The sequence below is a fragment of the Acomys russatus genome, chromosome 29 (genome assembly GCF_903995435.1).
Source record: "Acomys russatus chromosome 29, mAcoRus1.1, whole genome shotgun sequence".
Classification (NCBI taxonomy): Eukaryota; Metazoa; Chordata; class Mammalia; order Rodentia; family Muridae; genus Acomys; species Acomys russatus.
In genome coordinates this window covers 22699285-22713767 of record NC_067165.1, presented here as the reverse complement: position 1 = coordinate 22713767, position 14483 = coordinate 22699285, and the positions used below count along the sequence as shown (strand labels likewise).

Here is a 14483-nt window from a genome sequence, read left to right as displayed (position 1 = left end):
TGCACAAAGTGGCCTTGGTGCTGGCCTCTCCCACTTACCCAGGCAAAGAGGCCTCATTAATTTTCAGTTTGGGTGGTCCCCTAGGCTCTCGGGGTTCTGGCACACACAGGTGGCAGTGCAGATCACCTTGTGGCCTTTAACACAGACGCCTCTTAGAATGGCCTCAGCCCCAGGAGTAAGCCCAGGGTCACCTTTATCCTCCCTGTCCTAGTGTGCACCTCATTGATGGCAGGCTACAAGTGCTATTTTAGCATCTATCTGAGTGGAGGCAGGCACACTCAAGAGAGATGACCACCCAGAAGGACTGAGACACCGGGTGGATGAGGAAGCCACTCCCCTTTATTGCAAACCCACCTGTCAGACCATGAGTGCTTCACAAGTCCCCTTGGGGCCTTGTCCTACTTCTCCTCCTCTCCCACCACAGACTCTTCTGCCCCAGCATCCATCTCAGGCATCCCTTGGCCCTCAGATCCTGGCTGTTCTCACCTGTGCAGACTGGCCTCGGGTTGTTCCACAGTGGCTTTCCATCAGGCCCCAGGACGCAGCTCAGGGTGGAGGCACCCTCAACCTCGTAGCCCGCGTGACAGTAGTAGGTGATGGAGGAGCCGAGCTTCAGGTCGGAGCCGACTCGAGAGCCGTTCTTGATGGAGCCAGGGTCAAAACACGACTCCCTTGGGTTTTCTGGGAAACCGGACAGATGGACAGACAGAGAAAATGAGAGATGGAGTTGGGAGAATTCATTAGTGACGTATGAGTGGTTTGGGGAGCGGCGGGGGTGAGGGCTAAGGATGCCCAGTCCATTTCCCTTCATGTCTAGAAATGCCTCTACATTTTGTTAGCGATCTGAGGCTGGGGGTGGTCTTCAGGACTGAAGCTCTTCTCCTGGGCCCTTCCTGGTGTGACCCCCAGAGGAGGAAGTGACGTCTTCACTTTGGATGCTCTTTTTCATCTCTTTGCTGGCTTCCCCAGGGGAGCAAGTACTGATCTGCTTGCCATGAGCCTACACCCTTGCCCGCATCCTGGGGGAAGGCAGGGAGCACTACAATAAAAGGTGGGTGCTCAGGGCCGGCCCCTGCCTTCTCTCTCACCCTAGCCGGCATAGGATAGGTTTCCTTGGTTTCTGATCTCCAGCCACAAATCTGGCAACAGCCAGGGCTTGAAACCATCTCTTTCTTGTCTTCGTCTTTTCCTCCACTGTGCTGGTATAAGGGTGGAGCAGATATCTGCTCTACAAGGCTCATAAATAGGGCACTTAAACCCAGATTCAGGGAGGAAGTGGTAAACCTCACCCCCACCTCTGGTTGGATGCCCCAAACCTCTGTGATGTCAAAAGCTTCTAGGTCTTCACTGGATACCAAGTGCTCACTGATTTACCGACATAATAGTGTTTTCTGTCCAGCCACAGACTCTTAGGTGTCTTCCCAGACAGGCAACTGTGGATGTACCTGAGTCACTTATTCTTTTAACACCTCGTTGCACCATACTTAGTGTTTCCTAAGGGCTAGGAGTAGCAGCTTGGGTCTGGGTATGTGAAGGAGACCCATCACTAAGGTCTTTCTTCCCATCCAGATCCCAGATAGTCCTGGAAGGCAGCCCTTATCCCACCTGTGACAGCCCTTCCCCCCTCCTGTCATCAGAGCTGTCAGCTAGGCAGTGGCAGCATACAGCTAAGGCCAGATGGCACCAGGAACCTTCCCTGGCCCTTGGGTTTTGGTTAGAGTGTGGAGGTAGGGCGAGAGTGCTGTGTGACTCTTAGCATGCTAGGTGCTGTGGCGGAGGGGCTCTGTCTGAGCAGAAGATCAGGGAAGAGCTGGAAGAGAGGATATGGGAGTTCAGAGATAGATGGCTCAGGAGGAATTCTGCTGAGGGCAGTCCCTGTCACCTGAGTACCTTTTAGAAGGCATGTATACATGGCAGCCGTTGCTTGAGGCTGCCACTTAGCTGCCAATCAGCCTGCTGACTGATGGGGCAGGGCCCCAAGGGTCTATAATCCTGTCATGTCCGTCAGCTCTTACATTCGAGTCCCGTCTAATGTTCCAGCTCTTCAAGTTTCCCCCACGCAGCTGAGCATGCAGCAGTCCTGGCTGTACTGATGGGACTCACTGGACCCTGGGTACCTTCACTTGCCTGGCAAAGGGCCCCTCCTCAGCTTCCTAGTGTGCCCCACGGTACATCACCCTGACCCCTGCATCAAATCTGGTCTTTCCTTATGCCTGAGGCACTGACTAGACTCTAAATGGCCACTGGGTGACCCACATTCAAATCTCAGAGATATGATGACCTGTCACCATAAATTCATAATGACTTAAATCATGTTTAAAATTAAGAAAGTGAAACCAAGCTCACGCAGAGTCTGAGCCAGCTGTGGCACCTGCTTTTTCTTTCCCCTTCCTATTTCAGTGATGGAGCCGGAGCCAATGCTTGGCGGCAGATAAGACCTACGTATCCCAGGCTCCTGGGTAGCCAGGTCTGGCCTAGGAGACAGAAAACATGAGGAAAACCTTCTATTCCCTCCGAAGAGACAAAAACCTCCCAGGCCTACATGGCCCTGTAGGTGCTGCCCCGTCATTCCATCTGTGATGTCGCCCCTTTGATGTTCCTTTGATGACTTTCTCCAGACACACAAGTCTCTGTGCACAATTTGTCCCCACATCTGGATAGGTCCCTCTCTAATCTTTTTTAAAATGAATAACCCATTGGTCCCAGCTATGCAGTACATATACTCCCAGTGTGGGGGTGGTCCACTAGAGCCCGGTTGACCTACTAGGAGGCATACCCTTAAAGGAAACTGACTCTTCCTCATCCAGAAGTCACTAATTGTTTGTGAGCCCCCCACTTGGGGTGGGGGCTCATGAACCTCTTCCCACCTCATGCTAGAATGATGACTGGTTCTCCTGCTCTTTTCAATGTTACTCATTTTGGGTGGATTTCTTGAACTCGGCTTTCTCTTTGGAAGATCTGCTTTTCTCCCCCTGAATTCAAGATGCATTACATTCTCTTGGCAGGGAGGGCAAGGACACTTACTTCCAGGGGCTCCCAAATTCCTGGAGGATGGGAACAATGACCTAGTCTTCTTGTATTCCCAGCAACCTCCACAGAACTTAGCTCTAGGGATGGCTATGGATCAAAGCACAGGCCTGATACCATATTTTTCGGACCATAAGACGCACCTGACCATAAGATGCACCCAGTTTTTAGAACAGTAAAACAAGAAAAACAGCAATCAGATATAAGGCACACCCCCCTCCCAACACTCTTTTTTTGTGGAAAAATGCATCTTATGGTCCGAAAAATACAGTAAATAATTGCTAGATTGTCTGGCTGAACACTGAGAGGCATGGGCAACCAATAAGCTCTGGGATTCATTGTGTCTTCACATCCTCTCACATTTCAGAAGAGGACGGGCTTGTGCCATCACACTAATAACGATGATGACAGATTACACATAGGAATATCACTGTGTCATTCTCAGAGCCCTTCTGAATCTGTCATCTCGCCGTGTCCTCAGCAGGCAGAGCCAGGTATGTTCACACACAGGAGCCACATGAAGAATGCGGTGCTCAGAGAAGCAGAATGTGTCCCCCAAACCATTCAGCTAGTGAGAGATGGGATGAGGACCAGAAACAGATCTGCAGCTGGCCTGCGCTTGGCTGTAAATAAGGTGGGACGACCAAACCATCACCATCACGGTAATAAATAAAACCCAAGTGGCCCAAAGCAGCAAAACAGAAACAGCTTCCTTCTGGTCTTCATAGACGAGATCCATTCCTGATCTTTCTAAGGGCAAAATCCTGGAACAGTAGCCAAAATGTTCAGCCAGTAGGGGACTGGTTAACAAGGCTGGATGATAACTAAGGAGATGGTTCGGTCAACAAGGTGCTTGCCCTGCAAACACGGGACTCAAGTTCAATGCTCGGAACCCATGTGCAAATTAATTCTGGGTGTGGGATTGTGTGCCTCTTAGCGCTGGGCTAAGAGAAGTGGGCTCTCTGGCCAGTCAACCTTGCATACTTGGTGAAATACAGACCAAGAAGAGAATTTCTCAAAGGAAGTAGAAAGCACTCTTGAGGGTGAAATGCGAGGGTGACCTTCAGTCTCCTTACCTGTATTTACACATGCATGCATGCTGCATGCGCGCGCGCGCACACACACACACACACACACACACACACACACACGTGCACACGCACCAGAATGTATGACTGTTTGTCCTGAGATGTGACTGTGGAGAATGGTGGGGGACAGGCACGCTAAGTGGTCCTCAAAGAAGAGAGGTGTCAGGCTAGTATTCATGTCAGCTCGACAGAATTTAGAGTCACCTGGGAGATGGGCCTCTAGGTGTGCCTGCGGGGATTACTGTGACGCTGTTAAATGAGGGAGAAAGACCCGCCCGCTGTGGAATCCCAGACTGCAGGAGTGGAAGATGGCATCGTGCACGATCATGCACCCCGCCAGCCCTCTGCTTCCTGACTAGCTGCTTCAAGTCTTGACTTCCCCACCATGATGGCCTGTGTACTTGAATTGTGGGCAAGAGCCTTCTGTCACTTTCTTTTCTTTTCTCTCTTTTTCCTTCCTTCCTTCCTTCCTTTCTTCCTTCCTTCCTTCCTTTCTTTTTTCTTTGTTTTGTGTTTTTGTTTTTCAAGACAGGGTTTCTCTGTGTAGCCTTGGCTGTCCTGCACTCCCTTTGTAGACCAAGCTGGCCTCGAACTCACAGCGATCCCGCCTACCTCGGCCTCCTGGTGTGCGCCACCACAGCCCAGCTCCTTCTGTCACTTTCATTAGCGTATTTTATCACAGCAACAGAAAAAGAAACTAAGACAATAGAACAGGAAGATACCCATCCCCCAGGCCCGCTCCTGCAGCAAGAGTACTACTGAGAACACAGCCCTGCATTACATGCTCCGTGTGTCTTCCAGAACAGCACATGACAAATGGCAGACAGCAAAAGGACTCACACCAGCTGGTGGATAAGAAATACACAGAGAGCTCTGGCACTTGACAAACATGGACTGGGTGACAGTCGCAGTTAGCATTATCTGTGAATACATATGTGGTATTCCCAAGGTGGCTGAGGCCCTACGTTACACAAGTGGGAAATGTGAGTCAGAAAAGCCTTAATTTTAACTGGTGACATGGGCCCGTTTGTGCACGCAGGCTGATGAGGTCTGGCAGAACCTAGATGATGGCAAGAGTAAGGGAATGGGCCAACTCTAGAGTACATTCTGGGTACTAGGCTAATACATCGTTCTCTCTTTTATATATGTATATATGTATGTATGTATATATATACACACACATATATATATATATAGTCTTTGAGTATTAACCGTCTGTAACATAATTCTTACTGCCTATGCTGTAGATGGTGTTCTAGGAGATAATAACTTGCCAAGTTCACAAATCAAAGAAGAAGTGGAGCTAGGATTTGGCCAACACCATCTGGGATAATTAAGGATGAAGAGAAAGTCAAAAGGGGAATAAATGGAGTAGAAAAATGTGGAGCGCCCGGAATCCCAGACTGTTCTGACTATTAATAACCTCTGAAGAGCACAGGGTATTTGATACACGCCAGGCACTGTACCAACCACTTTAATGCACAGGATCATTGAGCTTCGTAGCTTTGCTGTGCAGGGATTTTCCTGACATTATTTTATGGGTGAAGAAGTGGGGGTGGGTGGGTTTCAGCGGTTAAATAGCCTGCCTAAGGTCACCCAGTTGCTAAGGAGGAAACGTGAACATTCAATCCAGTTAACTGGCAGGCTATGCTCTTGGCTAGTCTAGGACCTCGGCCATTTTTTGTGAGGTTTTATTGACACATAGTTGTGCTCAGTTCCTTATGCTTTGCCCCTTCTGCTTTAGCATCCAAGGGCAGAGCTGAGTGCCTATGACAAACAGACTTAAAATTCCCTCCTCTCCCCACTCCTCCCTCTCTCTCTGTTTTACATGTGTGTGGTATATGCACGTTTGTGTGCAGCATATGTATGTGCACACACTTGTGTGTGCTGTCTAGCATCCTGCCCAACCATTTTCCACCTTTTTCTCTTGATGCAGAGTCTCCTGTTGCTCCTGAAGCTAGGCTGGCATCTAGGCGAGCCTTAGTGCTCTTCCTCTCTCTGTCCCCCGCTGCACGTGGGTCATAGGTGGGTTCGTAGCCATGCGTGGTTTTTTTTTTAATGTGGATGCTGGGGTTTTAACTCAGATCCTCAGGCTTGCCCTGCACGTGTCCTTACCCACCGGACCATCTCTCCGGCTCCCTGGCTTTTATATGGATGCTTGGTGTTCAAGCCCAGGTCCTCGTATATGCAAATGCTTTACTGACTAAGCCAATTCCACATTGCAAGCCCCACCCCCACCACGCCCCAAGTGGCTTTTCAACACATGCTCACACCCATTCCTGTCTGTTTTGTCTATGGCTATTTGAGGCCTTCGAGGACAGAGCCGAGAAGCTATGACGGGGAGATATTATCTAAGATATTTATTATCGTTAGGGGAAAAAAAACCATCAGCTCCTTCTGACCTCTCTATTATCCACTGGACTAATTCCAAAATGTGGTGGCAGTGCATGAACGGGAGAGCCAGAAGGAGAACAAGACGCCGTCAGGTGGTAAACAGCCTATGATGGAGTGCCAGTATCCGAGCACCAACACCCTAGATTTGCACAGGATACCTTGTCTATATGAGCGGAGACAGCTTGGCTTTGCATGCATGCCCCCAAGGTTGACACTGGGTATCAATGCTTTGAGGTCCTGGTGAGACTTTTAAGAGGTGGCCTCTGGGAGGTTGGTCAGGTCATGGGGATGCTACCTTGGAAAAGGATTAAGGTAATCAATTCTAAGGGTCCCTCAGTTATAGTAGACAGTTACAGACCCAGGAAGCCTGGCTCCCGGGTCTTTCCAGCCATGTAGTCTCTGGTGTATGGGTTCCCTCTGCTGTGCCGCTGCTTCTTCTACCCATGAGGGCCTCAGAAGAGGTCAACCGGGAGGCCAGACCCAATCATGGACGTCCAACCTAAAACCGTAAGCTAGATAACTCTCTTTTCTTTGAAAAGTACCAAGTCTCTGGTACTTGTTATAGCAACAGAAGATGACGTAACATGCGGTAAGTTTCCTAAGATGATGGAGGTTCTGGATGGGGTCTACAGGAAGACTGAGATTCAACATGAACCTTTACAAGGCAGGGGCATAACCAGGAATGTGTTAGCTGTCACGTGACTGAGATTTGACATGAACCCTTACAAGGTCAGGGCATGACCAGGAACGTGTTAGCTGTCACGTATTGAGGGAGGCTGTGAGACTGAAGTAGAACTAGAAACGAGCCTTAGAGAGAAGGGGAGGAGAGGGTTAATGGGTTGAAAACAGAAGTAGGATGCCAAAAGAATGCTACCACCATGCTCTCTTAGCCTCGGGGTGTGTGACTATATAAGACTAAGCCAGCTGGGCAAAGGGGGTACAGGGAAGATAAATCATCTACAGGCTCCCTGTAGTCTAGCCTGTCACCCTCCCTTCTGTACCACACTGCCGCTCCTTGGGTAGGTCCGCTGACCCTACCCTTGGCACTCTCCAGCACCAAGCCCTTACCTGCGTAGTCAATAACGAAACCAGCGTTGCTCACAGATGCATCGCTGCGGAAGGCGAGAAAGAGGCTGTTGCTGCTGCTCTCGATGCGGCCCGGGAGCTGTGAGCCGTAGAAGCTCCCTATGAGAGGGCTGAGAGAGTCTCGTCCATCGTAGATGTGAAGAAAATCATAGCCAGGCTCCAAGTTAAATCTGCAGAACAAAAACAGCCCGTCCCCACCTCGACTAAGATCAAACAGGGGACCGCGCTGGGGCCTCCCAGAAAGCAAGCCCATCATCCTATGGTACCCACTCTCGAAGACTGAAGAGGATGAGGCCCGGGCGACTCCCCAGTCAGGAGAGAGAATACTAAGTGTGGCTTGGGGCACAGGTGGCAGATTCTAGTCGTGAGTGTTCTCAAGTCTATAGCCGAAGACCTCAGGTTTTGCTCACAGCGGAGGGAAAGCAAGTTGCGGGCTGGCAGGTCTGAGCCCAGGGCTCTTACCTGACTCCGGTGCTCAGCTGTCATGCTAGTTTGCACTGACTCTGCTAAGAGCACAGAGCCTCCCAGGGAGCTATCTCCAGCAGGAAGGGCCCTACCATCACAAAAAGCCTAGTTTCCTCCCTCCATATGTGCTAACCATGGAGCTTTCCAGTATCTGTCCCCACCTGGGTGGGTCCTAGTGTCATTTTCAAATGTCTCCCTGTCTCTGAGCTATCTTGACCCTAGTGTGGGATGAAAACTCATCCTAAAAAAAAAAATCTCTTAGTTAAGCAAATTGAGAACTGAAGTTCATGGATGCAATTTATCCCCCTAGGGTGGCTAGCAGGGGCATCTAAGCTTTTGGTATTGTGACACGATGTTGCCAAGTACAAATCTGACAGGCCACATTCATAGTGATCAAGGGACACATGAGGCCCACAGGCTGCAGGCTGGACACACCTGCCTGGAGTGACCATGATGGAAAGGAACAGACATAGAGAAGTGGAATCTCAGCAGCCCTCAAGGCCTGCTCGCACGGGTGTTAGCTGGCTCACCCCCTTTTGGAACTCTGTGTGGTATATCTGATAATGCTTAATGGGACCCGGCTCTCTGGTGCGTGACTCTGCTCCTAAGCATGTGTCTAGTAAAGGCAATTTATACTAAATTAATCACAAAAAGATGAAAATAACAGACAAGCAAATGTGTCTTCAGAAGACGGATTTCCGGTGCTAAGGCATGCATGCTCCAGAGTGGGTGGAAACACTGTGGGGTACCATTTGGTAGGACTGAGAATGAACATGGCCTTTCCTCCCTTTAGCTAAGACATGTGGTGGAGAGGGGGGATCACAACCTGGCTCAAACAAAGAGGGTAAGGTGAGCGGGGGAACGGAGTGGGAGTCTAGGAAACAGAAGTGTGTCATATGCACATGGAGTCTTCCCACACTGGTGCTGACTGAAGGGGTGTCTCCTATTTCTGAGCAACATGGACTCTTTATCCTGGAAACTATCCATTCTTTCAAAAGTCTTCCGGGAAAGGCTCTGGCTGAGTCTATGTTGGTCATAAATTGGGGAATGGCCTATTTAACTAAAACTAACTAACTAACTAATCTATTTATTTTTCTGTATTTTTGAGACAGTTCCACATGGCTACCTAGGCTGGCCTTGAACTCTTGAACTAATTGCTATTAGAACAGCAGTGCTGGGAATACAGGCATGAACCACCACACCCTGGTGGAACCAGCATTTTCCTCCCTATATCTGTCCTACCCTCTTCACATCACTGAATTTTTATCTGAGCCCTCTCAAGATGCCCAACGCTGTGTCTGGCACCAAGGACAGGGGGGCATGCTGTAGTGCCTTGCCTTCCAGAAGTATCTGGTACTGGAGGAAGCAGCGGATGCTCTGCCGGTGTGATGTACACTACAGTGGTGGATTGTCACGAGCTGTTTGAGCTCTGAGTGAGAAACTCACTCTCAAAGCAGGTATGTCTCAGAGTGTCCTTCCAAAGCACTTCCAGGCATGAACAGGCTTCCCCTAACTCTGAGACTGGGAGGGTAAAACAGTCTGAGGGTAAAATCCCTGGGAGTAAAAACACCGTGTCCTTGAGAACAACTAGAAGGTGGACCGTTTTGAGCAGGAGTTACTATTGTTTATCCCAACAATACAAAAGTGCCTACAGTAGCAAAGAGAAGTCAGAAGTCTATTCACACCAAGCTCAGCCACGGGATGCTCATCCATGGAGCAAAAAGCTTCCTTTGTAACTCCAGCTGCCTCGATTTCCTCGGTTGGTTCCTGTTCGATGCTGTGGCTGTCTGATTTGATGATGCTATCTTGACAATGTTGCTGGTTCTTCTTTCACTTAGAATTCACCAGAAGGGACACTCTGTTCTGCCCGGGACAGGCTCTATTCGGAGCTCCAGCTGGCTGCCTGTAAGTGGGCTTCCCAGCTGATTTTTTTGATTTGATGACAATTTGCTCTCTTGCTCATTATTTATTCTATCGCCTTGGCTTGCTGCACACTTAGTAAATTTACTCACTCAAAACCAGAAGCATGGCTATCGTAGGCCGCTTTCTTGGCTGTACAGAATGGTTCATAACGTATACTATAAATAAGGTCTATAAAATCTGTAGTCTCCAGGGAGGGAGTCACTCAGGCTTTCGTGGTGGGACAGTCTGAGTTTATCTCTGGGAATGAGATGGCCCTCAGCAGTGAGACAGGGAAAGGAAAAAGAAAGTCCCTGGGAGGCAGAAGCCGACATGAGGCTACAGGGCATGGGAGAGTCACTGAGACCCTGGGAACCACCAGGCATTCAATCTGGCTAGAGCTCAGGATAGATGGTGACCTGCTTGGAGAGGTGGATGTGTGCCAGACTGTAGGAGCCAAACTCAGAAATTCAGGCTGCATTATAAGCAGGATATATATATATATATATATCCTGCTTGTATCTTTGCTTTAAGTTGCCCATAAGAGAGAGTACCCTGGCAGGTTAGATGAAACAGAATGGCCCAAGTGAAGCCAGGCAAGAGCCAGGTGAACAGGGAGACATGTGGGAGCTTGCTGACATGTGTACACACATAGCAGTCACCTTTGGTATTGTTCTGCAGAGTTGTTCACCTTGTTTGTTGAGACAGACTTTCTCACCAGCTTGCCAAGGAGGCTAGGCTGGGAGCTCCAGGGAGCCGCTTATCTCTGCCTCCCCAGTGCTGGGATTACAAGCATGTGCTACCATGCCTGGCTTTTAAAATTCAGAGCCTTGGGCTTGTGTGGCAAATACTGAGAGAGCCATCTTCCCAGCCCATGCTGGAGTCTTTTTATCAGAAACATTCCCCATGGGAGGGACTGTTGGGGCAGCAGCCAGGCTTATGTGGCCTGGAATGTTACTGGGAGGAGGAGGGGGTGTGGAGGAGATAGGGCAGATCTGTGGAGACCGGCTTATGAATGGAATGAAGATGGGAGTGCAGGGGTCAGGTGGAATGGTCAAGGAGATCTGCAAGGTGTCGGGATGGAGGGAGACATTGGGGAGAGGGCCACACAGTCTGGTAGGACAAGGGGACACAGGTGGGGCTCCTTTGTGATTTTAGTGGCCGCAGAAGCATAAGAGGAGGAATGTTAGCTGCTTCAGAAACTATTGCAAGGATACTGTAGACACCGGGCCCGGTGCAGAGAAGAGAGCCAGGGGATGCTGGACGCTGCCCCTCCCACACCCCCCATCTCTGTATCTCTCTTACCCTTGGACTTGAGAACTCTGCCACACACCTCTAAGTACTCACCTGGGCACCCAGGCCCTCAAAACCCCCTTGGTCTCCCACCCCGGGAAAGGTACATACATGTTAAATACCAGGGCGATGACGTAGTCTGGAGACACAGTCACTTTCCAGTCACACTCCTTGCCTGGTGGGTAGGGTTCTGGGTAGTTCGGTGACAGAATGACTCCCGATGGTCCAGTTAGGTCTCCCCCGCAAGGAGCTGAGGAGAGAGGAAGACAAGAGTAAGTTTGTCCTTTTTTTACTTGGTCACTTACAAAGGCCGTTTTATACTATGTACACTTCACCTCAGTTAAAAACAACAACATTGTTATTGTTGTTGTTGAGACGGGTCGTTGTGTAGCCCAGGCTGGTCTCTAATTTGTCACATAGTGAAGAACGATTTTGAATCCTTCATCTTCCTGCCTCTACCTCCTGAGTGCTGGAATTACAGGTGGCTTGCCACCACACCTGATTAGACATGATGCTGGGCACTGAAACTAGGGTTTTGTGAGTAATAAATAGGCAGTCGCTCTACTGAGTGAGCTGCAACTTCAGCTCTCAATAAATTATTTTTTAAAAACACCGAGTTCTTCCTGGCTGTGATCTAACCTCTGGGACTTGCATATTTTTCTTTTGTGGTAACTGGAGGTGATGTTTTCCCTCAGGGTGTTGTCTGTGACGCTTAGCGGAAGGTCTCATGGTCAAAACGGTGTCATCATTGTCTTTCAGGCATATGCAATGCTTGGCATCTTCCCACTGTCTTGCGTCCCCAGTTCAGGAGCATCTCGTGGGCATTCACTGCCTCTTCCTTGTACAGACTATCACAGGGAGTGGAAAACATCGTCGTGTTTGCCTGCCAAGCACTGCTGGTCTCCTCAGCTGCCAGTTCTGTTGGCATCTGCTTAGAGCCCAGATGCCTTCCAGCTTCTCTAACTCTTTGCCTAAGAAATATGCACCACATCAGAACCGATCTGTTATGATCCCTTATGAGCCCACAGTGACCATCCTCTCCTGGACTGATGGGCTTCTTAACAGATAGGGAGAAGAGGATGGCCAGGGATCCACCAAAGTACTGTCCCAAGCAGCCTTGTTCAGCCTCCACAGGTCCCAAGCAGCTTGCTGCTTCCTGGACAGGGTTGTGGTACAGGGTGCCGAACAGAGCAGATGCTGTGGGCATAAGGAGTCAATAGAAGAAAGCTGGTGGACACTGGATGATGCCTTCAAATGGAAACCGGGGGCGGGGCACTACCAAAGTCAATAGTGGGCCCCTAAGAGTGCAAGGGCTGGAAGAAGTGACCAGCAGGGGGTGCAAAAGGGTGTCACAGAGGCCAAAAGTGTCAGCCAAGAAAGTGGCTCCTGGCTTGGAGCTAAGCTCTTGCATTGCTTGCAGAACCACTGTTGATTTGGTCAGCTCCCACAAGGAAGACTAAAAAAGAGGAAGTCCCCAGTCAGGCCACAGGGGCCCTAACATAGCTGAATGCTAGCCAGGAGGACTCAGGAGCAGGGCGTCTTTTCCACGGAAAGACATCCTATCTACCATGTTGAGTCTACAAGCACTTGGGCAGGGCATGTCAGCTCAGAGGACGCGTTCACTCACTCAATCTCACTGAGAGTTCAGTGAGCTGGGGGTGAGGATGTAGTGTGCCCTCCTGGATTATACAGAAAGAGGAAACTGAGGCTCAGAGAGATGAAGCAATTCCCCTTGTCATTCTAAGACTCAAGCCTGAACTTCCTGGCTCCATAGTCCACCTCCTTCTCTGGAGGAGTATGAGATGGCCTCCAAGCTGCTGGTGGTCCTGGGAGAGAACAGTGTCCCCCACTCCAGGTCCATAGGAGAAGCACAGATACATTGTTTCCCCTAGCTGGCCCTCACCTTGTTTGCTCTCCTTTACTAAACTTTCAGCTGAGCACAGGGTTGGTCAGGGGGCAGCTGGACTAAGATGTCCCACAACAAAGAATGGCTTTGCCAAAGTCATTCTACAATGTAGCAAGCCTGTGTCTCCGGCCTGAGTGTGTGTGTGGGCTATTCTCTGCGACTCTCCATGATGCCATTACTCCGGGTCAGGATTATGGCTTCAACTGCTCTCTGCCAGCTCAGGTCAGGGGTCTCCCTCAGGCTGAGTGTGGTTGCTTCTAAAATCCTCCATTTGCTCTTTAGCTGGGCCCTAAAGCACCCCTAGGGTGTCAGGATTCCAGGCCCCAGCTTTGACATGGCTATTGTCCAGATGGCCCCTAGCATCAGACATCTAAGCATCTCTTTCACACTCAGTAAGCTGTGTGGGTATCTCTGCACTCTGCCAGCTAGGCCCTAAGATCTTAGAAGGGACCTCTGGGCTGTGTCACCAGCAGTTGCATAGGGACAGATGAGGGGCAGAGATGAACTCAGTAAGATAAGATGCTGGGTTGGGGTAGGAACCAGCTGCTGACCACTCTGGATGGTAAGAAGGAAGACGGAGTGTGCTGAGGAGTAAGAGACATGAAAAGGGCATCAGTCTGGTGGCACACAGTCCTGGGGACAAAACTATGACACTGTTGTTTTCTAGCTGTATGAATTTGGGTGTTTTCTCTCCTTCTCTGAGTCTCCCATTCCTTGTTTCTGATGATGTTGATGGTGATGATGGTGGCAGTGGTGGTGGTGGTGGTGGTGATGGTGATGATGGTGATGGTGATGATGTTTTCTACTGTACAGTGTTGACTGGGCATACTTTTAAGTGTAGGATAGGCATTACCCATTTCCTGCTTTTCAGGTAAAGGAACTAAGGCACAGAAAGGTCAGGTCAATTATGTGAGGTCGCACAGCTTGTTATAGGGAAGACAAGACTTGAACTCAGGAACCAGAGCTCTAAGCTCATGCAATGACTTCCCTGTGATCACTGCTAGCCTGGCATCTATCACAGATGACGCTTGGCAAATATTTGCTTTCTTTCTTTGTTTCTCTCCTGTAATGCGGGGCCATCAAGGCCAGCGAGCTCTATTCATGGCAGACTGCCAAGGAGCTGGAAATGAAAGGCTCATCAATGGGATTTCCAATCTGTTTGTGAGAAGGAGGCAAAGACATATATCCTGTGGCCCGAGGAACACTCCCTGAGGCCATGTGTGGAAGAGCGCACAGTGCAAGCTGGATTAACTTCACTTCCCTGCTCGGTGCCCAGCGGTAGCCTATTGGCTCAGCCCAGCACAGACATCTCCAGGGTCTCCTGG

The 14483-nt window shown here is 49.8% G+C and overlaps 1 protein-coding gene across 1 annotated transcript in view; it reads right to left on the bottom strand.

Annotated features, from left to right (window-relative positions):
- Positions 1–14483, bottom strand: part of Csmd2 (CUB and Sushi multiple domains 2) — a 561027-nt gene that overhangs the window by 97259 nt on the left and 449285 nt on the right. Inside the window, exons 28-30 of the mRNA XM_051172054.1 lie at positions 11364–11502; positions 7578–7765; positions 487–681 (exon numbers count right to left, since the gene is read on the bottom strand). Of these exons, the coding sequence (XP_051028011.1) occupies positions 487–681; positions 7578–7765; positions 11364–11502 (522 nt within the window). The remainder of the gene's footprint in view (positions 1–486; positions 682–7577; positions 7766–11363; positions 11503–14483) is intronic.